This window comes from Oppia nitens, unplaced genomic scaffold (genome assembly GCF_028296485.1).
Source record: "Oppia nitens isolate AA-2021 unplaced genomic scaffold, nextdenovo-longstitch-racon4-pilon3 scaffold17_pilon_pilon_pilon, whole genome shotgun sequence".
NCBI classification, from domain to species: Eukaryota; Metazoa; Arthropoda; class Arachnida; order Sarcoptiformes; family Oppiidae; genus Oppia; species Oppia nitens.
Genome location: NW_026533196.1, coordinates 561,189 through 588,795, shown reverse-complemented (window position 1 = coordinate 588,795; position 27,607 = coordinate 561,189). Strand labels below are relative to the sequence as shown.

The window sequence follows — 27,607 nt, the reverse complement described above, 5'->3', positions numbered from 1 at the left end:
TATATTATTTAAAAATAAAACTTTATCCCTGATATAGATATAATATAAAATATATTTTATCAATTGTCAAATTTTGATAAATAAATCTTATTTATGTCAATCAAATTGTTGCCAACTATTTATTTTTAGAATATTCAATATAATAATATCATTATTAATAATAATTTTATTTTTATGCTATTTTAAGCTAAAGGTAATAATATTTAACATGTTTTTAATCGACAATAAGTCTCTAAATCAGTACTTTATAATAAAGATGTGTTTTTTAATACTTTTAGAAAAATATTTTTTTATTAAAGCATTTTAAGACATGATTTGACAAAAAGTTTATGAGAATCGCATTATTAAAGTGCTGTCAAAATAAAGTTTTAAAGAGTTGTCCCAAAAATCATAAATATTTGTGTCATTTGATTGATAATACTGTTTATCTTAGTATAAATATAACTGCAAGTCATATAACTTAATAGTAAATGTGCTGTTTTTGTGACAAATAAATTCAATTATTTTCAATGAAAAAACAGAAAAACAATTTGATTTAATAAATAAAATATATTTGATTTCAACTGAAATTAAAGTCGATTTCTAAAGTTTGTAATATTAATAGTATTGTATTGAATGTAATGTAAATTGAGTTCAATCGTGTAGTCAATGGCATAACATATTGAAAACAGTAGTAATACTGTAGTAATGCATTCAAATTGAATGTCAGTTATATTATAGACTTGTGTTAAGTATTGTCTCAAACAATGTACGCATTAATGCATTCAATCAAACGTTAAGTCAAACATCAATTAATTTGTTGTTTAAAACAATTGTTTTGTTATTTTTAAATCATTTGCTATCAAAACAAATCTGTTATTTAAGTGACAAAGTTATGCATTGATTTGATAACCAGTTATGTCTTATGTCAAGAGTTGCCAAACAAAGCCTTCAACTGATGCAGCGTTAAGAAGAAGGAGTGCTTTGATTGTTAAATCAGAAGATAATATCAACAATCGATATAAAGCTAATCTCAAACCATGCCATACAAGAAGTGACGCCATCACTGAATTGGAGATTATTTATGACAAACTTAATGAACAACTTTTAGACAGTGATCTCTTAGACAGAGCTGAGAGAAGGGATCTACCGATTAGACATCAGCTCTTTTGGACCAATGATTACAATAATAATGATATCACTGATAGTGTCGATCGGAGACAAAAGTATGTCAACAATGATAGCAATAACAATGCCATCGATTACGAGTCACTAAATAAGAGGCGATCGATGGCCACAATTGAAACCTTGGAAGCGCTTCGCAATGATTACGGTCCGAGTGGTAACAGATGGACAACGATGTCACGGACTCCACCCGCGCGACGGTCAGCCATTCCGGACATTATTAAAGATGACTTTGCGTTCAGAAAGTATAACAAAAGTCTAAGTCATTCGTATTTGTGTGCAAACGATGTCATCAAAGGATTCAATTCAATCAAAAGGATTAATAATAATAAAAACTATTCAATGAGTTATTTGTTAATGTCTTCATCTGATGATGACATCTATTATAATAATCAATATAATAATAATAATAATACAAATTATGATGATTTGACATATTTATCGAAAGCTAATATCAAAGATGATGACCTTTCTGGCCGTTGGATCCGTCAATCATCAGCCAATAACGTAATACCACGACATCCACCTTTTGGTATTCCCAATAATATTGTTTGCCATTCTTCATCTAATGACTATATTAGAGCCGAATTGGATCCAAAAGAGTCAAACAAAGTACGATTTCGATGTAAATCATCGATTCCTCACTTAATTCGCGACGATATGGCCTTTCGGTCGCTTCGAAAGGATTCAAAAGTTTCGGATAATAACTGTACGCCTAATATCTCAATTCCACCGAAAATGAATTCATATCAAGTCTGACATTGATTTAGTCACTGATGCCATCAACTATTTGATCGTTTAGTCCAATACTGAAAATGAATTACTGATGAATTAATTGCCAAACTTTAATTTTTTTATAATCATATATATATATATTGAAATTATTGATTATATTTAAAAAATAATTTTCATATTTTAAAATGAAATACTTACGGTATTTTTAACCCTATTTTTTATATAAAATAAGTTACAAATTTTAATGTTTTTTTGTTATCAATTATACTATTGTTGAATTTGTTTACACGCCTTAAGCTTAACTTTTAATGAACTTAAGTAATAATAAAATCTAAAATTAATATAAAAATTGAATTAATACGTGATTTTTACAAGTGTTAAATAATTTATGATAAAATAATAATACAAGTATTGCATACTTTGATATAACCTGTAATACAATTTGTATAAAAATATCACATAATATATGAACACGTGATTGCAATGCAAACACAGTATTGCAATAAAAGCGGTAAATAAGTAATGAATGAATGAAAACATTGAATGAAAACAACTGTTTGATTGTATGTCTTAAGTCCTAATGGATGGACACGAGAGACGAATTAAAGCAATCGATAACAAGACAGCAAAGACCATCTGTTCGGCACAAGTGATCACTTCGATAACAAATGTGGTCAAAGAGCTGCTCGAGAACGCCATCGACGCCGAGGCCACTGTCATCACTATTCGGCTCAAAGAGTTTGGTAAAGATATCATTGAAATCACTGACAATGGCATCGGAATTGATGAACAAGACTTTAGTAATCTATGTAAAAGACATTTTACATCTAAACTCAATGACTTCGAAGAGTTACCTTTCATTACATCGTATGGATTCCGCGGCGAAGCACTCAATTCATTGGCCAATATGTCTGATCTGTTGATTCAAACACGACATCTGAGTCAAGCTATCGGATCCAGTCTTAAGTTTGACTCGGATGGCAATGTTATATCACGAGAAGCTGTTGCCCGAAATGTTGGAACAACTGTTTCAATACAAAACTTGTTTTACAAGATTCCTGTCCGAAGAAAAGAGTTTCACAAAAATATTAAGAGAGAGTTCGACAAAATGATTCGTCTTGTGATTGGATACTGTGTCGGAACAGTTGGACTAAGGATTAATTTGACGAATCAAATGAATAACAAACCGAAACAAACGCTACTCTCGAGTCCCGGTCTTAGTACTAAAAACAATATCATTGAAGTGTTTGACTCAAAACAATTGAATCAATTAATTGATTTCAATGAATGCCAACAATTGTGTGGAGAAAGTGAACAAACGTTAAGAATATCGGGACTCATATCAAAGTGTGACACCGGTTGCGGCCGCGCGGCCACTGATAGACAGTTCTTTTATGTTAACCACAGACCATGCGATGTGAAGAATATCCAAAAGTTTATTAATGATATCTATCGGACATTTAATCGAAATCAATATCCATTTATTTTAGCTAATATTGAAATTAACAAGAATTGCGTTGATTTTAACTTATCGCCCGATAAGAGACAACTATTGATTGCCAACGAAGACCAGATATTTGCCATAATTAAGGATTTGTTGTTTCGATTGTATAACAAAGAAACGAATTGTCAATTAACTTCAATGACTAAATTCACTTCAAACGTTAGACCAATTTCTTCATTAGAAAGATCAGTAGATGAAGAAGTAACTGAAATGACGTCTCAGCCATTGAACATTCCTCGATGTCGATCGCCATGTGATTCACTATTTAAAGAGATTAATCGTGAAGCTGTTGTCGTGACGCCTCCAATAACTCCCAGAATAGATACAGAGATTGAGAATACATCTAAAAAATCAAATAATAATAATCCGAAGTCTTTTACAACAGCTATGAATGTTTTAAATGAACATATTATTCATAGACCACCAGTTAGAGTATCCAATGAATCTTCTTCTAACGTTTCTCATGTCATTCAAAGACAATCAAATAATATTATACCAATTGATTCTAATAGTAGTTATCAAAATGCCTGTCCATTGACACAAGTTTCAGTTCCTATCATTGTTAGAGAAGTACCAATGAGTTCTCAGTCTGAAGTCATTACTTGTGGTCAATCGAATAAAAGAAGTACTGATAGTCTGGATTCTTCTAAGCCTAAGAAGTGTATGACTGAGTGTTCAATAATGATTGATGACGATTGTGATAATGATTATAATGATAACACTATTGGTAATATAGTCGACATAGATATTGAGTCAATTAAAGCACAGTATTTAAAAACAACTTTGAAAAACAATGAATCGACAATTGATAATAGATTTACTGCTAAAATTCAATTATCTCAGAACGAAGTGGCAGAAAATGAATTAAATAATGAATTAAAAAAAAGTTCATTTGAAGAGATGCTAATTATAGGACAATTCAATTTGGGATTTATTATTACAAAACTATCTAATGATCTGTTTATTGTCGATCAACACGCGTCTAATGAGCGCTTCAATTATGAAAAACTTCTGGAGGAAACAGTTATTGAGAACCAAAAACTTGTTGCACCGCTGCCTCTGGAGTTGAGTTCAGCCAACGAACAAGTAGTTATTGACCACTTGAATACATTCAAATCACTGGGATTTGGTATTTTTGCCGATGAAACTGCAAAACCAGGACATAGACTTTATTTGGCAACTCTACCCATTAGTAAAGAATGGACGGCCGGTAAGGAAGATATTGAAGAGATTGTCGGAACAATAATTGAAACACCAATTGAATTGTTGGCTAATTATAAACTGAATGGTTTTAAAAAAGTAATCGCTTCCAGAGCTTGTCGTTCAAGTGTAATGATTGGTGAGTCTCTATTTAATTCTCAAATGAAAACAATTGTTACACAAATGAGTCAATTGATGAATCCGTGGCATTGCGCTCATAACAGGCCAACCATAAGACATTTGATTAACTTATCTAACATTTCGATGCTTTCAAATAATTGTAATAATTATTAAATTGTTAACTTAATTCATTTATTTGTTTATTTTTGGCAAAAATTTGTTGAATAAATTGCTTTTAAAAAATTGGTAAAATATTTACAAATTATATAAATAAATGCTAATAAAAAAATAGTGTAAATTATTTGGACGGTATTGTGATTTGATTGCTGATTAAATTATTATTGAGAGATGACATCTTTATTGAATTAAAAATAAGGCTAAAAATAATGTTACAAATATTGTCACATATCCTGGTATTAAGTGATTGGATGCCAACTATTTGACAAAAGAAATTAATTAAATAGTTTAATAAAATATTAAATAAATATTATAAGTAAAATAATAACAAACCGTTATATAATAGTTACATCGGTCACCATTACAACACTCAACACATTCCCAATCGTTATACCAAATTCTGTCACACCTTTTGGTTACATTTCTCATTGCATTTTCACATAATTTCTGTTATTATTTTTTTAAATGTTTTAAATTTAGTTAATTAATTGATTTAGTTATACATATAATAGGATACAATAGGATCTCATATACGATAATACCTTTGAAGCGCATCGCTTTGATACATAAAATTGTTTCTCTCCTGTCGGCGCCCAATAGGGTGTGCCTGGATTTGGATAGTAAATGAAATTTATAATTAATAATTAACTAATTATCAAATATCAAGTCAATGGTATGTCTTGAGTACTGACTTCCCCAACGAACTTCCGAAAGGCATCGGTCTTCGGTTAAGTCACACGTTCTGACCGTTTCCACGCATTTGTCTTTATTGTTCTCCTGATTCTTACAGACATAACACTCAAGACATCCAACTATTATATATATCATTAAAATAATAATTTTTATTAATTATAAGCAACAGTTATATTAATAATGTTAAATGTGTTAATAAAAATTGATTGATTGATACCGTTGTAAAAAGTTAAGAGACAATTGATTATCAAAACTTTGACAAATAAATTAAATATGAGATTCAAATTCATTGTAAACACTTATTAGAAATATTACATATTTTTTAATTATGATTATTAAAAATATGAGATAAATATAAAAAAATAAAAATAAATAACAATTGTTTGGTTTAATGTGAGGTTCAAACACGAGCCACACCTGTATTAGTACTCAAGACTCGCCTACCTGTGCCTCAACTCAATTGTATAATAAACCATAACATTAGTAGTTATACAACACTATTGCAGGTAAGGTTGCCATTCAGGTAATAAATATTGATGACTACTAAGACTGTTCACTAATTTTATCAATTATTTAAATTGTTGTTTTGTGTTGATTAACAAAAATAACTTTAATTATTTAAATTTTAATCATTAGCTAATTCATTAATAATAAGAGTTAGAAATTATTTACAATAAAAAGTTTATTATGTTTTAGTAGATTTATAAACTTACAGTATTATCATTATATTTGTCAAAAAAAAACAATTTTATAACTTATTAACAATAAAGTGTATTAGCTATACATTGATATTACAAATAAAATTAATTAAAAAAAATTAACAGAAGTACAGTATTTTCATTTATAAATTCAAAATTTAAGTTCAAATTTTTATTTAATATAATTTAATAATAAATTGCTATTTTGCATAAATTGTTTATATACCGTGTTATTACAATAGCTATTTGCTATTTTTCATCAAATGCTTTAAAAGGAGTAATCATATTAATATTATTATTATTTATTGAATATAAATAATAATATAATGGTAAAATTTTAATCAACTATTGTCAATTTTTTAAATAATTATTTACATTTTTAGTTTATTTTATCAATAATATTATTATTGTTTGATTTAGATATTGTTAGTTAACTTCCAAATTATTAATTAATTATTGGTTTGTCTCCAATTAAAAATCAATTGTTCATTGAATGACAAACTTGTGTTTTTTGGCACATTTTGAATCACACTCTTATTTATGATTAAAGACATTAATTATATGAATTGTTCAAACATTTGTTTCAATCGATAAGTTAGCTATAATTCAATTATCATCGAAAAAGTTTTTTAAACTAAAAAATTTCTTATTATATGAAAAACTAAATTATTATACAAATTAATAAATAATATTAAATTGATATTGTATTGAATGGATTATGATAAATGGTATATTTTATATAAAAAAAATAATACGGGTCAATTAATTTGAAAACATTATAATTAATAAATGGCAAAATAATTAGTGATGAGTAGCTAAATGTGTGATAACCAGACAGACCATAACCATTGTTACGATTGTGATAATTGTGTTTTGTGTGGACACCAAAGCAAGTGCTGAATCTTTATTACATCCATCAGTTTCACAGCAATGTATGCAATCGTCGTCATTGTTTCTGCACTGGTCTTTGAATTTTATGAAATCAAGTTTCGGGTCCCGTAAATGACACGGAGCTAATGCACACTCCTTTTTAATATGAAAACCATCCGGTGCTGTCAAATGCAAATTCAAATTCAAATTTTACTTTTAGATAATTATTTTTATGATAAAAATTACATTAATTATACTTWATTACTATAATTGATTTAATTATTAAAAATATATAATTAATATAAAAATACTTACGATTCTTAAACACTCTTGTCATACATCTATCGTATGCCTGATTTGATGGACAATCGACCAAATATTTGTCATCAATACATAAATTGTTATCATTTGTATGACAAATATAGCATTTCAATGATAATGTCATTTCAATCAATGCTTTATTGAACATAAATTAATAATTTGAATTAATTAATACTTTCAAAATTAATTATTAGTTAGTTTAAAGATAAAAACTTAAATAAAACTATGATATTTACAGTATATATATATATGATATACCAAAAGAAATATATAATTTAATTGTCTCACCTATTAAAATGAACAAAATATAAGATATGTTTATATTAGTCAATGATATCATTGTGTAATTTTCACAGAATTTTCAATATTAGTCAATAATTAAAAATTTCAATTTAATCATTTTATTAATTTATTAAAATTTGTTATAAAATGTTATATACAATTAGATATACAGGAAACTTAATAAAGATAAACAATAAAATAATATCTAATATTTATATAAAATTGACAAAAATACATTTTCAAACAAAAATTGTATTATTGTCAGCAAAGGCTCATTGAATTGAAAGGATGGCTGAAATATAAGGAAAACAGGGATAGAGTTTGCACTTAAAGTGGAGGATGTGATGATGTGATCCACGCATCGCAACATTTGAATCGATAACATATTATATCATAATATCTCTGAAGTTTGAACTAAAAATCCAATGAAAATATAGTACAATATATATAATCATTAAGATGTAGACCACTATAAACCTTAAGTCTGTATAAAAATTCAACATTTATTATAAAAATATTTTGTATTTTATTTTTAGTATATATATATACACTAATCTAATATTGTAAAGTACATTAAATAATGTATATTCAAAATAATTTGTTTTATTTATTTATAAATTATATTCAAAAGCAATGAATATTATTCTCATATAATATTTGAATAATTTTTAAAATCTTCAAAAATACAAATTTTATTGTATTTAAATCAAATAATGTATTGCATGTTAGATATTTGATTTCAAAAATAATATATTTTGTCACATATTTGTATAATAGTAACTACAGTATAGCGCATAGTATTATATTACTGTACAGTATATTGTAGATAACATTATTCATTTAATTAAAATTAATTGAAATAATTTTTTAAAATATTTATATTAAAACAAAAATATGAATTTTTAAAGTATACCAATATCTAAAATTCAAACAAAATATTTATTAAATAAYAATTTATTACTTTAATTTTTTTTGTTTAATATTATATAAATTAAATGTAATCCTTATATTTAATATAAAAATTATTTAAATTGAAATTATTATTAACAATTTAAACACGCTTTTAATAAAATCAACAATTTATATTTATCATATATAAAAATTGTAAATATAATCGAAAGTGTTCCACATTTTGATAAATTAAAATAAATATGAAATCATGTTAAATATCAAAATCCTATATACTCTACAAATTAAAATTTTATAACTTATTTAAATAAAATTGAATCTAAAACCAAACCAAACGTATCAAATGATCGGATTTGCGTTTTGATGGTTCAATGAGACCAATGTATTCAAAATCTGAAACTGAATTCAAAAAGCGAACAATATTTTCATTTTTCTTTTCAATAAATTTTGCTTTCTTTGGACTTTTATGTGATGACTCCGATTGGTTTGAAAATGATATAAAATTGTTATACATATCATACATATTAATAATTGAATGATTTTTATTATATAGAGAATAAAGTCGGTGTAAATCAGTTTGCGATGACTTCGAGTCAGATAATGTCTGCATTAAATGACTTCTTTGATCGACAAATATTTGATTTTTTATTAAATCCAAACAATCAAAATACATAATTTGATGAAATGAGTTGTCAATTGAATTTTTTATTTCACTTAAAGTATCCTTAATTGTATCGATTGTTACGTTTCTCCACATTTCAAAAGCCGATAAAACTTTTTGTTTATTTAATGGTTTGATTGAATCTTTCCATTGCGAACGAGTCTTAAATTTAGTTAATTTATTCTTTACATTCATTAAATCCATTTTCTCGATCACCACAGTTGGTTCCAAATCAAGTTTATCTTTAATTTGAATCAATTCTTTTAGTCTTAATTTCAATACAGCAATCATTGGATTTGTTTCATCGTTAAGTGAATTTCCATTTAAACAAAAACTTAATAATGAATTCCAACGTTCTTTTGAAAACCGATTCAATTGATCCAAAATGTCAGTAAAATCATAAGTATCTTTGAATAATGTTATATAGAAATTAACTAATTTTGTTTCATCAATATGTCCATCAACTAAATATAATACAATTTTTAAAGTTAATACAATTTGATTGTTAACTGACTGAAAATGTGTCAATTTATTGATAACTTCTTTTATAAATTCTTTATCATTCAAATCATAACTGATATTCAGTTTATCTCTTAATACTTTCAATTCATTTAACTCAATATCTTTTAGATAAGTCTTTAAAGAACTAATTGATTGACAAAGTAATGCTAATTCATTTGTCTGGAAATGTTTAAACACTGAATACTTTATAATATTTTGAAGACTTATAATCGAAGAATTAAATTTTTGGCACATTTTGAGCATAAAATCCAAAACATTTGGACCCAATTTGAAAGACAATGAAGAATCGACAAATAATTTACATATTATTTTGACGATTAATTTTTGGCCACAAATAGATTGAAAATGATTTACGTATAGATAGTCAGTTGCTTTGGAGGGCAATAAGTGCTGCAATGAAGACGTTTCATTTGATTTGCTTATTATTAATATAAACGGAAGTTTTTGAATGTAATCTTTGATTATAAGAATCAAAGTAGTGATCATTGAGTGATCAAAACTCTCAATTTCATCAAAAAACAGGACAATCGGCGGACAAAAGTTATTAGTATTGGCTTTAATAACACGTTCTTCATATATCTTAAATAATGATTCAAATGTCAGTGATTTCAATTGAATTTCAGTTAAATCGGCTCTTTTAATGACATCTTCTGTAAGAATTGAATCGCAAATTGTTTTAAATACTGAATTAATGGTTGAATTTTGTTTTGCGTTGATATAAGCAACGGATGAGGTTAAGTCTTGTATGGTTTCAATCAGTAGATCACATATGAAGTGATGTTCACTTGAGTTCATTCCTAATAAAAGCAGTTAATAATTAATAACAATTAAACTTAAATCTATGACAATAAATGACAAACCAATTGATAAGAGAGCCGTCGGAATGAGGCCAACACTTGGCGACGATTTAGTGTCAAAATTATTTTCTCTCATCTCATTAGTGACACAATTATTGGACACAAAATTATACAATGAATTCATAAGAGGAGATAACATATCGTCTCTAACTTTAGTGATTTGTTCATCAAATCTATTGAACCATTCGGTTATCAAAGACTTATGTTTGACGACAAACGATGCGTTTATCTTCTCTTCTTTCTTCTTCTTCTGTCGTTTGACACAATTAGGTGTCTTAGACTTTGGTCTTACATAATGACAAATATTTGATTCACAACTTTGTGAAGACATTATGACTGAACAGTTGTGTTGGAGTATTAATTAATGACTTTTGTGATCAAATGTGGTGACAATTGATGACAATTAGTGACAATTGTTGTCACGTGTTGTGTACAGTAGTCGTCAGTTTGTCGGACAAACACAAAGACAAACACAAAAAGAGCGCAAAATTATTAACAAATGTATTGGCATTTAAAACACATGTCTTTGACTATACATACTATACGTCACACCATTTACTCCATACTACTGTCCCCTCTATACTGTCATCACTGCTAATAGTGTATCAAAAACAATGACATAATATATGGACACAATTATTGGCTAACATTGACCTCTATTTTAAATGATAAGAATAAACTCGATTTTTCAGTGAAAGTCATATGAAATCCAATTGAACTTTAAGTGACATTTGATTTGATATATAAATTAAAAACATTTATTAAAGCATTCAATGATTTTCATTGAAATACAGTGTCATTAATAAGCAGTCATTAAGTGAGTGATTGTCGACTCAAACGCATTGCAAATCACTTGTCGTTTGTGTCCACTATTTGTGTCACAACTGTTGTCTCAATTTAGACACTAAATCGCCGCTAATTTTAAGGTAAGTCTAGATTTTTAAAACAAATTTTAAAATAAATGTATAAAATATTAAAGCTTTAAAATGAGATATAACTATATGTTTGTTATTTGACATTGAAATTAATTTAATCAATGATTGTCTTATTAATTGGTTTTTTAAAAGATATTATTTTTAGACATTTACTGATAATTATATGACATTATGTATAAACACTTGTATTAATAGTATAAACTGCACTAAAATTAGCTAACGATAAGAGTCTCACATTTTATCTCATATTATCCAAACATTTGATACAATTATCATAAAAATAATTTTTGATTCAATTTATTATACATTTTAGAGCCAAACGTTTTTAAATTTATTATTATTATGTAATTAGTATTATTTATATTAAAATTGTTATAATGACATGAATTAAAATAAATTGTTTTTCATCTATTGAATGAAATGCATAATAATTTATAAATTCAATGTTACAAAACAATGTGGAAATTTACTTTAATATATAAAGTTTTAATTAACAAATATATTTTATAGTTAGTGAACATAATATTTAAATTTTAGGATTATAATAAAATGTAAGATAATCGTTGAGAAAATAGTTATAATAAAATAAAATTAATTTGATTTAACGCTTTATTGATATAATTTAAGTAAATATTTAATTTGCAATATTCTCTGTCATAATAGAAATATTATTAATATTATAGTGAAATAGACAACCATTTAATTGGTGTTTAATGAAGTAATCCTTGAGTTTTTTTTGTGTTACTTTCCATTCAAGTCATCCAATGTTTTGACAAATATTTGATTTGAATATCAGACTGAACTTAGTTTTTCAAGTTTTTTTTGGTTACATCACTATTTGAATCAATATTTTATTTTATTTTTTAAATATGCTATTTATAAGTTTATAGTTATTTAACACGGATATATTTCAGCATTATTTACATATTATTTATAAATTTATATTATTATATTATTTAAGTATAAATACGAATCTAATTGACATAAAAATTGTCAAATTTTGCTAATCACAAAAATATTGTATTAATTTGATAAATATTTTTTAATACTACATATTTAACAATTGGATGTTTAAAACAATCTCTTATTGAATACAAGGCTAAGTTAATTGAGATCATTAAAGTTATGATTAATAATGACTATTATATCTATTGATTTTTTATAAACAATATTAGCTTTAATTATATTTTATATAATAAAAGTAATAATTAGTTTATAAATATTGTTCCGCAAATAGTTATATAGAAAGTCAATGAATTGACAATTTAATGCCTCATTGCAAATAAGATATCAGTTTCAAAATATTGTTTAATTTTTTATTTTGTTGTCAAAAAAGGAAATTTTATGATTTATATTTGATATTTAGATAACTTAAAAAATATCATTTTAAATAAAAATAATTTATAAACAAATAGGGTATATAATATAGATTTGTTTTATAATGATATTTTAATAATTTTAACAAACTTTTGGATTATTATTCATTTTTTTAAATTAAGTAAATTATTATTATTATTATAGTATATGCAAAATGTGTGTATAATCAGCATATTTCCCCTAAAAATATAATATTTTATAATTAATTAAAAATGATTGGTGATGATAATTGTGTAATTTGAATAAATGTGTAAATGTAATGTAAGTTTATATGTTTATATTAAGCTGTAATGATTTATGACGACATTTTTATTCAATTCACTGTTTAAACATTTTATACTGTATTTAGTATTACTTTCGGATAAAATATAACTTTTGTTTTACTTGTGTATGATATCTACTGAATATAAGATTTTTATTGAATTGATAAGCAATAGTCAATTAATTAAACTAATCTTAAGTTCAAAAGTTTTTATGTAATTGATTGAGGATTGGCTCTAATCTTTTGAATGCCATTCCTCTCGTGTTTTTTGGTTTGAAATTAGACTACTTTGAGGTATTGTCGCATTTAGTATCTGTCTTGCAGTCATTTAATTTGATTTTTTGTGGTTTTTATTGGAAATTAAAATTTGTTTAATATAATGCATAAATTACAAAATTTTACGAGTATTAACAGCGATAATTGGAAGGTTAGTTATATTGTATCTATAAAACAGTTGATTTAACTAAGCTATGAATTGAATGGTTTTGGTTAACGACATAAAATTGAAATGAATAGGAAATTAACAAAATGACGAACGAGTCAAACAATGGTACGGCTTTGGCCGTCAATCAGAGCCGACATCAGCGCAAAGTGAGCTCAACTACTGAATTCAAAGAGTTGACCAAAAGGGACGCTCAACACCAGTTGGCACAGGAGTTGGACAAACTGTTGAGAACAGCTAATCCTATAGAAAGACAATCATATGAAGAGGAGTTCAAAGGATTTCAACAGTTGTATATGAAATATCTTCAAGGAGTTGGACCGTCAGTTCAATGGGAAAAGATTGAACCCCTTCCTGAAGATGCTGTCAGAAGTTATGCATCAATGAAAGCGCCACAAAAAGATAGCATTAGACAAATGCTCAATCAATTAGTTGTCGTCAAACTTAATGGAGGACTTGGTATAAATGGATAGCATATTATTTTTATATTATTATTATTATCCTATATTTATAAATAGGTACATCTATGGGTTGTACTGGACCTAAATCAGTGATACCAGTGAGAAATGATTTGACATTTTTAGACTTAACAGTACAACAAATAGAGAATCTGAATAAGACATACGATGCTGATGTGCCACTTGTTTTGATGAATTCATTCAATACCGATGAAGACACACAAAAATTGTTACGTAAATATCGAGGATTTCGAGTTAAAATTTATACATTTATGCAAAGCCGTTACCCGCGAATCAATAAGGAAAGCCTAATGCCAATCGCACATTCAATGTCTGGAGACAACGATGCCTGGTATCCTCCCGGTCACGGAGACTTCTACCCGGCTTTCTATAAATCAGGACTTCTCGAGTATTTTATTAAAGAAGGTTTGCATTAATTATAATAAATCTTATATATAGTAATTAACAATTTGATTAATAGGTCGTCAATATGTATTTTTGTCAAATATTGACAATTTGGGCGCAACTGTTGATCTGAATATATTGAATTCATTGCTTGATCCAAACGAGACAAATCATCCTTCATATGTAATGGAAGTGACCGATAAAACCATTGCTGACGTAAAGGGTGGTACTCTTATTCAATATGAAGGACACGTTAGACTTCTTGAGATCGCACAGGTGCCTAAAGTACACGTCGATGAGTTCAAAAGTGTCCAAAAATTCAAAATATTTAATACAAACAATATTTGGCTGAAACTCGAAACGATTCAAGAATTAGTACAAATGGGAACATTAGATATGGAAATAATTGTTAATAATAAGCACTTAGATATTGGTTTAGATATTGTTCAGTTGGAAACAGCTGTTGGTTCAGCGATGAAAGATTTTGAGGGCGCCATTGGTATAAATGTCCCCCGAAGTCGCTTTTTGCCCGTCAAAAAAACATCAGATCTATTGCTAGTTATGTCAAACTTATATTCACTAAATAGCGGAACTCTGATAATGAATCCGAAACGAGCCTTTCCTACCGTGCCTTTAGTCAAATTGGGTGATTCGCATTTTGCTAAAGTACGCGAATTTTTGTCACGTTTTGCTAGTATTCCTGATATCATAGAATTGGATCACTTGACAGTTAGTGGAGACGTCACCTTTGGAAAGGGAGTCACTTTGAAAGGTATTATAATGAGTTTAATACATATTGGTTATACGTTTTGTAATTAATTATAATTGTTTTTATCCCTTATTAGGCACTGTTATCATAATTGCAAATCATGGCGATCGCATAGACATACCCGCCGGTGCTATACTAGAGTCGAAAATAGTTTCCGGAAATCTTCGTATTCTCGATCATTAATTATATATATAGATATTTTACTAAAATGTTATGAGATTTTGAAATTTTATTGATTTTCCGAAAAATGCATATCCAATCTAATATTTAAACAGATGATTGAATGGTTATATTTGTTTAATTTTTTAGATTTTATTATAATATTTTATTTCTAATTATTTACAAATTATAGTATTTTGTTTGTTTTATAAGGTTTACTTAGCAAATGTTTGATTCAATAAGAATAAAATTCAAATGTTTTACTTCAAAACATTAATTATTTAAATTCATTTGACAGTATTAAGTGAAATACAACTTTTTTATTATAATAGATTTTATTTATGTGATAACTACTGTATATAAATATAAGTGTGCACTTGTTATAGATAAAAAAAATGTCATTCATTAGATGAAATCATATGATGTCTATGACTCTGACTGAATATGTACTCAAAGAATAAATGAATTCTTTGATAAAAATGATGTCTTATTGTCGATAATGAGTTATCTTCGTCAGGATATATCTGAAACTGCAAAAGTGGTTCAAATCCAAAGGAGTCATTGTCTGTGTATTTACTAATTAGTTGTTTAATGAATTGCATTGAGTGTTGAATTGAAGCTTTTTCTGACAACAATTTTTTAAAAACATTTTTATATATTATTAAATAATAGTTAAAAACAAAACAAAACATACCATCAGCCGAACCATGAATTATTAATATGTGTTTTGTAATGAGTTTCTCAATTTTATTGATTAAATTAAGTTTATTATCAAAATTAATTGCCTCATATGATTGCCAAATGTTGAACAAATACTCATAAGTGACTACATCTGAAAATAAAAATATTTGTTAGTTGATGTCATACTTTATATATTAAATGATTTACCCATAAGTTTCCAATTAAGTACGGGTGAGACTAAAACTGCACAATTAAGTATATCACTGGAGGCCAGACTAGAAATGGCCACAAAAGCATCAATAGATTTGCCCCAAATGCACATCTTGTGTGGGTTTATGAAACGTTTGTCATCTTTGATATGTTTTATTGCAATCCTGTATTTGTCTGTATTTTCATTAAACGATTCATAATTGTTGTTAATCTTCTTGTGTCTGAAGTTGTCATTATTGCTTTCAATCCAACCGTAAATATAGTGATGTTTAGTCACCAAATAATGGGCCCAATCTATGGTATGTTTGCCACTCAAAACTTGTGTCTCATCGTCATTACTATTAGTCAAATACATGTTATATATAAGTCATTAAACAAATTCTAGCGTTTGTTTTGAGTATATCTTACGCTTCAATAATAAGCGGATATTTATCGACCACTTCGTCATCAAATTCTGGCGGAACTAATAACTTGATATATATTTCTAATAATTAAATATATATTTATATTAATATAATTATCATTTGTTTAAATTATTACCAAAATTATATATCTTATAAATTTTATACATTTGTTTGTTTATATCTATATTATCACAAAATAAGAGTAAATACCAAAGTCTTACATTTTAGTTAATCAAAATTAATTATTTTAGTTATAGAAAGATAGTATAAAGAAAATAGGAAAAAATAAATTTTAAACATATTTTTGTTTGGAAAATCTTTTAAATTTATATATAAATTAATGATGAAAAAATATAAAATACATAAATAATAGTTTTATTTAGTTTTAAATAAATAAAATGTTGTTTTTTCAAATAATTAAATTATTTGAAAACATTTTTGAATTTTACTAAAAATTAAAGACATTGGTTATTTTAGTACAACAATATAGATAATATATTACTCAACACTAATCGGCATTACTCGACATTAATTATTTTGTTTGGATTTTTATATTTTACTAATGTTTTAGGTTTTATTAATAATACTCCAATTAAAACGAAATTTTTAAATTGTAGTGTTTATATAAATATAATATTATAATAATAGTACTTAAGGTATGTGATGAATTACAATTATAATTTATTTATTTGTTATTTTTAGCAATGTTTCAATATTTAATAACAATTCAAACTTATAATGTGAATCAAATAAAACAATAAATAGAAGAATTAGTATTTAATGTGATTTTGTATTACAACTATATTTTAGTTTTAACGTTAATTTTGCTAATTTGAAAATTTAAATTATATATTTCATATAACAACCCATTTATAAATATTTTTGCAAATCATTATAAAGATATTTAATTAGTTAAATATTGTATAATATAATACAAAACAGTATATACCGTAGTATTGTACTGTATATTAATGGATGTTATAATAAAACAAAAATTTTATTATGCATTTACTGTGTCTCTAAAGACAGTCATTAAATATTTTATTATTTAGTATTAGTAATAAATATAAGAAAAGATATCATACTTTTATTATTGGATGTGTTGACAACATATATATGATGTTTTATATCCAATTTATGAGTCAATTTGTTTTGTAGGCCTTCATTGCCTTCCCATTCAAAAGCTTTTGATTGAAAGCAATTTTTTGGTCAAATAAATTGCTAAATATGTCATTATATAAGTAAAAACTAAACTATAATACCCATACAATTGTTTTGTTGATCTAATTTAAGTAAATATACTTTTGGTACGTTTGGTCCCAAACATTGAATCACATAATAGTGAGCGTTAAGACTGAAGAAGGCCTCAAAATAATGACAATCAGTGAACGTTAGCCGACATGTCATGCATTGGACATCTCTGTCACTGACATTAACTCTATAAATATGTTGCTCCCGGAGCTCTATATTAGGGTTTTCGGCTTTTATTGATTTATTTATTGCTTGAAAATATAAAATTTGTGTCGATTTGTCAAAAAATAATAATTTAGTCACGTCATACTTTCCTATTGTTATGAATTTATCTATAAAGTTGTGCTATTAATAATAGATAACAGTTACATAAAGAAAATTGTTAATATTAATTTTAATCACATTTTGTATTATTAATTTTATTTTCGTTAGTTTACTGATAATTATTTCACTAAACTATATTAAACAAATAAATACTTGACTATTGTTAGTTAATTATGGGAAATGCACTTCATTTATACAAATAAATATATTTATATATATATATATTATGATAGACTTACATATAATCTAAAGTAAGAAATGTGATAATATCTACCCAATTGTGAGTCAGGTTTTAAAGATATAGTAAAGACAGTGACAGTGAGTCCGTCATCCGATAGCATAATACTTTGCGATAACTTTTTTAAACTCAAAACACTTGAAATCCTATTTGTCTTTAAAAAAGAGATAATATTTGAATTACTTTTGATAAACTATTAGATGATGTTTTCTCTCGTTTTAATAGTTTTAATGCTTTTTTGCTATTAATGTAAATAACTAATGGTATACCTCTTTGCACATCCAGTCGTCACTGAGAGCACAAGTAGTGATGATTGAATTGTTTAGGTGTCTGGGAGTCCACCAAACAGTTAGTGAATCGTTTTTAAGCCAATTAACAGAAATAACATAAAAATCTATGTTTTGTAATACATTTGGAGGTTTTATTTGTCTGATATGAGTTGAACTTATATTGTAAACCCAAAGAGTAATCTTTCCAATGATTTGGTTTGCCTTAGAATTAGAGTCGAAACAAATAAAAATTTATATATTAATACATTCAGAAAGACATTTAGCTTTAATAGTGTTGATCCTTCAAATTTAATGCACTTATTTTAATTGGTCTCTTATGTGTTGTGATAATAGTATTGATAAAAAATGTTTTATATGTTTGGACTCACTTTTGGGTATTTATATCTAACAAATTTAAGTGAATTGCTTTCACTATCATTGCCTGGACTGCCATAAAATACAATTGTATTGTCGGCGACACCAGTGTTATCAATGTTAGCAAAGCATAGACTCGAGCCATCCGTCGACCACCAGAACAGCGACTCTTTCGTTGATATGCTCTCTATATTAGTATTATTATTATAACATTCAAATATATCTCTATAAATATAGTTTTATATAAAATACATTTATTTATATTTTTCAAATATTTATAGATATTATATGATAATTTGTAAAAATCAACTTTAAATTTACATTTAGATTGTTCGCAATCTTATAATTTATGAGTAATTTTTATGTGAATAGGACTTAATTCAAAATTTTAGAGTATATTAAGTATATATTTTAGATATTTAATAACAACTATACTGTATTTCGCAAAAATATTAAATTTTATGTAAAATTTCATTATTATATGAATAACTAATAACAACTTTGAAATTATCTACTACAATACTCTATTTATACTGTATATACATTTAATACATGTATTTTAATACTTGATTTTATTAAATTAAAATAAATTTACCATATTATAATTTTTTAGAAAATTGCATTTTATCAAAAACTCAATAATTTCCGAAAATACAATTAGTATTACTTTTATTTTTTCTTTTATATTAAAAAAATAATTAACTATTGAAACATACAAAGAATAATGATTTAAATTAAATACAATATATAACAATAGCATAATTTTGTTTTTGTATTATTTAAATATCTAATACTATAACGTTATATTTTGAATTACAAATAATTAAATACACAAATAAAATACTGTATAATAAAATAATAATCAGAGAATACTAACTATTTGTTGTTAGTTTTTATTTAATTTAAATGGGTTGGAAATATTTTTATTAAACTAATTGGTTTCATTATAGATTTTATTATATATTTAGTTAATTAAATTTTTAAATATTCCACACTATATTATATTAAAAAATTCATTAAAATAATCATTATCTACTGTATATGTTTAGTTTATAAGTTTTATAGTAATGTTCATTAATTTAATTAATTTAAGAGACAAATCAAACCTCTGTATAGTAGGTCAACGATTCCATTGAATATTATTCCCAGTTTTCCATTAGTTGTTATTTGCTTTGCTTTTCCTCCAATTTCCGGTAAATAATATATATTATTATTGACAATAAATATCTATATAAATAAATTATATATTTTGTTTACAATTTAATATTATATATAATTATATAATTACTAATGCATTTCCTATTGGTCCCCATTCAGCCCATTGTATAACAATATGACTTATATTTTCCCAAGTTTGATACAAATAAATAATATTGCTAAAAAAGATAATTTTATTAACAAATTTTGAAATTATCACAAATTAAAAAATAAATTGTCAGTTAAAATTGGGTTTTGTTTTAATAAATTAAATTTAAAATTTTGATATTTATAATATAAGAGAAAGATAATATTTTACTATAAAAAGAAATGTTTTTAATTTAATATATTTTTAATACAAACGATAAGTTAAAAAATATTTACTAATTATATATTTTTTAATTAAATTGAGTTTTTAAAAGCATAACAAAAAACTGATATAAGCTTACAAAACAACGAGAATTATATTATTTGTTATCAATATTTTACAAAATAATTTGATATTAGTTTACTATTTATAAAAACTCACTCCTTTTTAATGTCATATATAATGAAATCTGCTGTGAATATGAATTCCAATGACTGTAGAAATAAGATATTTTGTATAATATTATAGTCAAAACTAATTTAAAAAAATTAATAAACAATACCTGTTTATAATTGGAAATTAATAAAACAAAATTTCTATCCGATGAAAGTGAATATTTTTGAATATCAAATTGTCTCTAAAATTAATTGAAATTTATGCAAATTATTAAATTTTTCATGTAAATGAAATGTATATTTATATACATTTACTAATTAATAAACAATAATATACATCTAATATTAAAAAGTCAAATATTTATAGATGAAAATAGTAAGAATTATTAATTCATATATGTTAATAATAAATATAAATTTTAATACGAATAATATAAATAATAATTTATATCTAATTTTATTATTAATTTTTGATAATATTATATTTAATAAATATTTTGTTACTATTATATAGTTGTGTACTAAAATCAATGAGATATTGTTTTTAGCATCAAATGATACAAGCGATCCATTTGGCTCTATGTATATCAATTCATGTCCTATTTTATTAAATGTAATAATTATATTAGTTAATTAATTTAAAATCAAAATAAGCAAATGATTTAATATTAGTTTATACATTTAAAAATCATATTATCGCAGTTTGTATTTATTTTGTTACAAATAAATGATTACGATAAATATTACAAGCAAAATATATTTATTTAAAAAAATAATATTTTAAAAATTTCATTAAATAATTAATTAAAATATGATAGTGTCTGTTACAAAATAAATAAATTTTGTAAAATATATATAATTTTTACAAACTGTATGGTTTGATAAGAATAGACTAATTATTGTAAATGTTTTAAATAATACCTGAAATCCAGGTGCCATTAAATAATATTGGTTTGAAATCATTGTTAATAATTTCATCGATTTCATAGTTGTCATTATGAAATGGACTGTATCTTTTAGCTATTAACAAATATATTAGTATTGTATAAATAATTATAATATAATATAAATATAAATATAGTATAAATAATATAAAATCAATTGATACTTACAAGGAGTTAACAAAATAATTGAAAGTATAATAAGAGAAGAAATGACTGCAATAACAAACAGTGCAATCACTGCACCCTTGAAGTGCTTTTCTTCGCCTTTATTTTCTTCAAATTCCTAACATTTTTGTAAATTATTGTAATAATATATTTTTTAATTTGATTTTTAATTTGATTTATAATTTTGTGTGTTTATAAAGATAATTATAAATAATACTTTTATTTTATATAAAATAAAAATTACTGATAATTTTATTCACTTAATTTGTATATTGTTTCATTAGTTGTAGTATTTTAATTAATGTTTTAAATTTATAGTCAAATATAATTTTTAATTTAATGTATATAATTGGATCAGTCTATATTTCTAAGCATTAATGTCTTAAAAATATAATATAATTTATAATCAAACTAATACTATAGTTTACAAAGTAATTAGTATTGTATTTTTCTCTCAAATAATATTAGTTTAATTTGTGAAGTTTTGCTAAAAAGATTTTAATTACGAATAACACAAAATCATAAGAATTTGTATCCAATTAATAAAAAAAATATTTTTGCAAAAAATAATTTAATATTAATATATTAATAAGCGAAAATAGTTTGCTAATTATATTTTATTATCAATTATAAAAAAAATATACTGTTATTGTTAAATAATTTGGCCTAAAAGCTTACAAATTAGCGAATTTTTAATAATATATAAAAATAATATACATTTATAGAAGTTATAGTAAAATTGTAACCATTTAAATATATAATCAATCATTAAATAAAATTATTGATTTACCTCATCATCATAATCAAGATCATCCATTTAATAAGAAATAACAGTAATAGTAATTTTAAATTTACAAATTTGAGCATAAATTATGGTTTAAAATGTTTTAAATATACACTAAATATACATTTTTATTAGAAATTAATATTATTGTGAAAATTATATACTTTGTTCATTTAATTTAATAATATTTATACTGTAATAACAGTAATAACAGTATTCACTAATGAAATTGTGAAAAACATTATATACAAGAATTTATGAAAACAAAGTTTATCCTAACATTTGTTTGATGTGTTTTGCCTTTAAATCCATAGCAATGAAACAAAATCTATATTTAGTAGTCGTATATCTGTATTAATATTCGACATTCACTGTAAACCTGAACTAAAAACATGATATAACAGTATATTTTATTAAACAATTTGTGTATTACAGGTATTTGATTAGATTTTATTGAAATCGATTAGTTAAATACTATAATAATATCATACAAAATAATTGTTTCCTTAAAATGTTAAAATAGTTAAACCAATTTTCTAACATTTATTATAGTTTTTTAAGATTATTAATTATATTTAGTTATATTTGAGTATCATTTGCTACTATGCCATACATTTAGACTTAATATTTTATAGTATTATGTAAAATATTCGCAAAATTATCATAAATTACAAAAAGCAGGTGTATTGGGTATAAATTATATAATAAAATGTTAATAATTTTGTACATTTAGTGACTATAATCTAAAGCCATTTAAATGAATTTAAATGACTAATAAATCATTGAAAAATAACAACAATAATAATAGTTATAACAATAAAATAAATTAGACAAATAAAACATGAGTTATGATTAATTTGGTAGACATCTATGTCATTATAAAAATAAAATACTAGTTTTATTATGATATTTGCTATAATTTTGTTAGTGATTTACAAGAAAGTCTACCAAATCCTTGTAATATATAAATTGCAAATAAAAAGACAAAAACTTAATCCAATGGGCTTTCAATTCACAGACAATTATAATCTCATTGAGACTATTGTCTCACAAAAAGTCATTATTAAAGATAGGTTTAGTTAGTCTTTTGCTTGCATTGCGCAGAAGTAACCTTTCAGGACATCATTGATTATAAAGTGTTTGACAACAAATTAATTGATTTATTAATATATTGTTATGAAATGATATAAAAAATTAATTAAATACAATATCGATATTATTTATATTTATATTATATTAACAACATATTAAATATATGTCAAATCAAATAATAATTAAAAATATTCTAAACTTCGTAATTAGGTATCGATACTATAAATTTCACACATTTTATTAAAATTATTGTAAGTTTAACTTACTTTAACATCACTTAATAGCAACAATTATCTGGTGTTGATTTGTGGTCACTAGTGTTTCGGTACTCACTTAGTACTACTTTATCAGCACAGTTGCACTAATAGTCATAGACATACCAGTGCTGTAAGCCGTACGGGAAGCCGGTGTTTGGGATTAACATTTCATACAATACTAAATAGTTTATATTATTTTTTGTGTTTATATAATATTTAATCATTATTTCCAATAAGTTTAAGTCTAATAGATTCAAATAAGTTTTAATTACAAAAATATATATTTAACTATTGTTTATTTTAGTTTAAATTAATAGATATTATTATAGTTTTATAAAAATATTAAATAATGAAGTATATACAAAAAATTATATAACAAATTCAAATATTAGTTACATAAGTGCAATGAAATAGATTTTTTTTAATCACRTCACATATTTTTAATTATTTTATGAAAACTATGAATCATTATAAGGTATTTTAAACTATTTCAATGACAAAAGTATTGTTTTCTAAGTAAATATAGCTATTTATAAACAAATATTATATATTACATAATATAATCAAGTTAATAATTAACATATAATTGTTAAAGAAATAATTTACAAAAAATAAGTAATAAAATATTAACTAAAAATAAATATACTAATAATTGTGATTTTTAATGTTGATATTGAGTATACAGTATATTATTGAATGCATGTGTAAACAACTTTAACAAATAATGTATTAAACATTATTAAATAATTGAAATAAATAAGTAGTATTTTGAAATTAAACGGTCAAACACTGTATAATTTAGTTACACAACAAACAAATATTTTTTTCGCAATGATGTCTCTTAGCTTTGACTGAAGTGTTATAAAGTTTTGGTGACATAAAGTAGTTTTGTATACTAAAGTGTTAATGTAATGTAATTAAAATTTATTTTTAAATATCTATTTCTTTATAATTATATAATTTTTTATACTCTATCTTCTAATTCATTTATTAGTAATTTAAAATACTGTAAATAATAAAATATTTAAAAACAATTAGAATAACATAAAAGTTTAAATTTAATTATTATTTTAGATAAAAGATGGAAACGAAGTTAATTTTGTCAATAATTATGAAATTATTATTAATGCAAACATTAAGAATAAAATCAGAAGAAAATGTTAAACATGAAGGAAGTTGTCATTCAATGTCACGAAATAGTGACAAAAGTCAGGAAAAAAGTCATGAATTTAGTAATCATAAGGAAAGTGAAAGTTTTTGTACGAAAAGAAATACAGATAATATGGTTGTCATAAAAGGCAATACTTTTACAATGGGTACAAACGAACCGGTATTTGTGGCCGACGGAGAGGGACCCGCAAGAAATGTCACAATTCATACATTTCTTATGGATATTACTGAAGTCAGTAACAGACAGTTTAGACAATTTGTTGAAAAAACCAATTATGTGACCGAAGCTGAAGTTTTTGGCAATTCATTTGTTTTTGAGAAACTTATTAAGTGATTTTGTCAAACAAAATATAACACAATCGGTGGCAGCAGCACCCTGGTGGTATGATATATGACATTCATTATAATACTAATTATTTTATACTACAATTACTTACTTTATAATAATTACCGGTATTATTTTCTTTATACTAAATATAGTATATTGAAATAATTATCATCATTATAACAATAATAATTATTATATATTATCAAAAATTTGAAATAATAATTAATTGAAAATAATTTGGCTTAAAATTAGTCGTTCAATACGATAGAGTTAAATATGATAATAATTTCCATATGTATGTAATGATAGGCTTCCCGTTAATAATGCTAATTGGAGAACACCTGAAGGCATTGATTCAAATTTAGACGAGCGATGGGATCACCCGGTAGTACACGTCTCGTGGACTGATGCTAACAGTTATTGCAATTGGAAAGGACTTAGACTTCCGACGGAAACTGAATGGGAATATTCGTGTCGAGCGGGCCTTAAAAATAGACTGTTTCCGTGGGGTAACAAATTAAAACCATTTGACAAACATTATGCTAATCTATGGGACGGAGAATTTCCTAATCATAATACTGGTAATTAATTTATTTTTTAATTGTTAATAATTGTATTTAATTTACTAATTATTTATTATAAGGAGAGGATGGGTATATAGGAACAGCACCAGTTGATGTTTTTCCTCCAAATAAATTTGGATTAAAGAATATTGTAGGAAACGTTTGGGGTATTCATATAATTGTGTTTTTTGCTATAATATATTTACTTATTAAAACTATCAAATAGAGTGGACAGCCGATTGGTGGACAACTAAACACAGTATTGAACCGTCAACTGACCCAAAAGGCCCGGAATCGGGAACAGATAGAGTGAAAAAGGGTGGTTCCTTTATGTGCCATAAAAGTTATTGTTATAGATATAGATGTGCTGCCAGAAGTCAAAACACACCGGTAGGTCTAATATTTAATACTTATAGCATTTATACTCATATTAATTGTTTAATACATAAGAATACTGTAAGCAATATATAGTCTAAATACTAATAGCAAGTATAATATAATTTTAATTGAGAGCAAAATTCTATAAAACAAAATCAATTATAAGAGCAAATTAAATAAACCATTAAAACTTTTACCTCCAATTTATATACGTTTTTTAGACCATTTAGTTTTCTTAAGCATGTCGTTACATGACATAACATGGCATTTAAATAATATATAACAAAAAATCAATACAAAACTAAGTAAATTGTTTTGTATAATTTTTAATAAATACTATCTTATGCTAAAATAAATGTAATTTTGTTTATTATTAGGATTCATCTGCAAGTAATCTAGGATTTAGATGTGCCGCTGATTATCAAAATGATTGATTGCATTAAATGTTTGCTAAATTGTTATAAATGCTTATAATTTATTTTATAAATTTTTTGTGTGGATTATTGTATATTTATTAAAAGATTAATTTAAATAAATTATTTAACAAAATTAACATTAATAAAGCGATTTATTTTAATATTTTGACAATTGTTATACAAATAGATTTTTAATTATCTATTAAAAGGAATTACAATCATATTATATTTGTCTTTACAGTCGATATAATCAACAAATAAAAAAATAAAATATAACACAATTATATCAATCTATTTTATGTCTATATTTAGCTTTTTTCAAATATTCATTGCAAACAAAACATGTATTGAAAACTTTAAAAACGTTTCAAATATTCCGACACTATCTATAGTTTCACACTATTTATTATATTCAGTAATAAATACAGTATTAGCAACTATTTTCATTTTTGTTATTTATTTAGTTAAATTTTGGTAACTATTAATAAATGATTTAAATTTTAGATATAGTATTTAAATAATAAATTTATCAATACTGGCTTATATTTGTAAAAATAA

At 24.5% G+C, this 27,607-nt stretch overlaps 8 protein-coding genes across 8 annotated transcripts; 4 read left to right on the top strand and 4 right to left on the bottom strand.

Annotated features, from left to right (window-relative positions):
* Positions 1 to 630: 630 nt before the first annotated feature.
* On the top strand, positions 631 to 2,042 carry LOC128965406 (probable serine/threonine-protein kinase DDB_G0276461). The gene has a single exon (XM_054312099.1). The coding sequence runs from the start codon at positions 898 to 900 to the stop codon at positions 1,921 to 1,923; it is 1,026 nt and encodes a 341-aa protein (XP_054168074.1). The 5' UTR covers positions 631 to 897; the 3' UTR covers positions 1,924 to 2,042.
* Positions 2,043 to 2,404: 362 nt separating this feature from the next.
* LOC128965492 (mismatch repair endonuclease PMS2-like) lies at positions 2,405 to 4,897 on the top strand. Its single transcript, XM_054312198.1, has one exon. It carries the CDS (start codon positions 2,480 to 2,482, stop codon positions 4,895 to 4,897), a length of 2,418 nt encoding a protein of 805 aa, XP_054168173.1. The 5' UTR covers positions 2,405 to 2,479.
* A 135-nt stretch (positions 4,898 to 5,032) lies between these two features.
* LOC128965449 (uncharacterized) lies at positions 5,033 to 5,883 on the bottom strand. Its single transcript, XM_054312150.1, has 5 exons — positions 5,811 to 5,883; positions 5,593 to 5,712; positions 5,443 to 5,507; positions 5,234 to 5,347; positions 5,033 to 5,158 (listed from the first exon to the last, which is right to left on the bottom strand). The coding sequence occupies exons 1-5, from the start codon at positions 5,881 to 5,883 to the stop codon at positions 5,081 to 5,083; spliced, it is 450 nt and encodes a 149-aa protein (XP_054168125.1). The 3' UTR covers positions 5,033 to 5,080.
* A 1,209-nt stretch (positions 5,884 to 7,092) lies between these two features.
* LOC128965491 (U-scoloptoxin(05)-Sm1a-like) lies at positions 7,093 to 7,816 on the bottom strand. Its single transcript, XM_054312197.1, has 3 exons — positions 7,771 to 7,816; positions 7,477 to 7,617; positions 7,093 to 7,343 (listed from the first exon to the last, which is right to left on the bottom strand). Exons 2-3 carry the CDS (start codon positions 7,604 to 7,606, stop codon positions 7,093 to 7,095), a joined length of 381 nt encoding a protein of 126 aa, XP_054168172.1. The 5' UTR covers positions 7,607 to 7,617; positions 7,771 to 7,816.
* A 1,088-nt stretch (positions 7,817 to 8,904) lies between these two features.
* Positions 8,905 to 11,288, bottom strand: LOC128965489 (origin recognition complex subunit 3-like). The gene is made up of 2 exons (XM_054312196.1): positions 10,717 to 11,288; positions 8,905 to 10,653 (listed from the first exon to the last, which is right to left on the bottom strand). The coding sequence occupies exons 1-2, from the start codon at positions 11,042 to 11,044 to the stop codon at positions 8,993 to 8,995; spliced, it is 1,989 nt and encodes a 662-aa protein (XP_054168171.1). The 5' UTR covers positions 11,045 to 11,288; the 3' UTR covers positions 8,905 to 8,992.
* A 108-nt stretch (positions 11,289 to 11,396) lies between these two features.
* LOC128965583 (formylglycine-generating enzyme-like) lies at positions 11,397 to 27,126 on the top strand. Its single transcript, XM_054312294.1, is given in 7 exon segments — positions 11,397 to 11,639; positions 25,269 to 25,683; positions 25,685 to 25,746; positions 26,002 to 26,273; positions 26,336 to 26,422; positions 26,482 to 26,645; positions 27,011 to 27,126. Coding segments are annotated over 6 exon segments (1,050 nt in total). The 5' UTR covers positions 11,397 to 11,639; positions 25,269 to 25,275; the 3' UTR covers positions 27,068 to 27,126.
* LOC128965582 (UTP--glucose-1-phosphate uridylyltransferase-like) lies at positions 13,503 to 15,607 on the top strand. The gene is made up of 5 exons (XM_054312293.1): positions 13,503 to 13,714; positions 13,804 to 14,188; positions 14,248 to 14,613; positions 14,669 to 15,364; positions 15,438 to 15,607. The coding sequence occupies exons 1-5, from the start codon at positions 13,667 to 13,669 to the stop codon at positions 15,542 to 15,544; spliced, it is 1,602 nt and encodes a 533-aa protein (XP_054168268.1). The 5' UTR covers positions 13,503 to 13,666; the 3' UTR covers positions 15,545 to 15,607.
* On the bottom strand, positions 15,919 to 18,731 carry LOC128965488 (inactive dipeptidyl peptidase 10-like). Its single transcript, XM_054312195.1, has 7 exons — positions 18,630 to 18,731; positions 18,084 to 18,411; positions 17,901 to 17,999; positions 16,820 to 16,895; positions 16,409 to 16,749; positions 16,215 to 16,352; positions 15,919 to 16,145 (listed from the first exon to the last, which is right to left on the bottom strand). Exons 1-7 carry the CDS (start codon positions 18,729 to 18,731, stop codon positions 15,919 to 15,921), a joined length of 1,311 nt encoding a protein of 436 aa, XP_054168170.1.
* Positions 27,127 to 27,607: the final 481 nt, after the last annotated feature.

What these genes read in the sequence shown, in the direction of transcription:
- LOC128965449 (XM_054312150.1), bottom strand. Translation starts at nt 5,883, where the DNA reads ATGAATTTGAATCTCATATTTAATTTATTTGTCAAAGTTTTGATAATC. An exon ending in TCTCTTAACTTTTTACAACG is followed by an intron (nt 5,713 to 5,810) that starts GTATCAATCAAT and finishes TATATATAATAG; the next exon opens with TTGGATGTCTTGAGTGTTAT. An exon ending in CAAAGCGATGCGCTTCAAAG is followed by an intron (nt 5,348 to 5,442) that starts GTATTATCGTAT and finishes AAATAATAACAG; the next exon opens with AAATTATGTGAAAATGCAAT.
- LOC128965406 (XM_054312099.1), top strand. Translation starts at nt 898, where the DNA reads ATGTCTTATGTCAAGAGTTGCCAAACAAAGCCTTCAACTGATGCAGCG.
- LOC128965491 (XM_054312197.1), bottom strand. Translation starts at nt 7,606, where the DNA reads ATGACATTATCATTGAAATGCTATATTTGTCATACAAATGATAACAAT. An exon ending in GACAAGAGTGTTTAAGAATC is followed by an intron (nt 7,344 to 7,476) that starts GTAAGTATTTTT and finishes TGCATTTGACAG; the next exon opens with CACCGGATGGTTTTCATATT.
- LOC128965582 (XM_054312293.1), top strand. Translation starts at nt 13,667, where the DNA reads ATGCATAAATTACAAAATTTTACGAGTATTAACAGCGATAATTGGAAG. An exon ending in CAAACTTAATGGAGGACTTG is followed by an intron (nt 14,189 to 14,247) that starts GTATAAATGGAT and finishes ATTTATAAATAG; the next exon opens with GTACATCTATGGGTTGTACT. An exon ending in AAAGGGAGTCACTTTGAAAG is followed by an intron (nt 15,365 to 15,437) that starts GTATTATAATGA and finishes ATCCCTTATTAG; the next exon opens with GCACTGTTATCATAATTGCA.
- LOC128965489 (XM_054312196.1), bottom strand. Translation starts at nt 11,044, where the DNA reads ATGTCTTCACAAAGTTGTGAATCAAATATTTGTCATTATGTAAGACCA. An exon ending in GACGGCTCTCTTATCAATTG is followed by an intron (nt 10,654 to 10,716) that starts GTTTGTCATTTA and finishes TGCTTTTATTAG; the next exon opens with GAATGAACTCAAGTGAACAT.
- LOC128965488 (XM_054312195.1), bottom strand. Translation starts at nt 18,731, where the DNA reads ATGCTATCGGATGACGGACTCACTGTCACTGTCTTTACTATATCTTTA. An exon ending in TTTCTTACTTTAGATTATAT is followed by an intron (nt 18,412 to 18,629) that starts GTAAGTCTATCA and finishes TATTATTAATAG; the next exon opens with CACAACTTTATAGATAAATT. An exon ending in CAACACATCCAATAATAAAA is followed by an intron (nt 16,896 to 17,900) that starts GTATGATATCTT and finishes TTTAATTATTAG; the next exon opens with AAATATATATCAAGTTATTA.
- LOC128965492 (XM_054312198.1), top strand. Translation starts at nt 2,480, where the DNA reads ATGGATGGACACGAGAGACGAATTAAAGCAATCGATAACAAGACAGCA.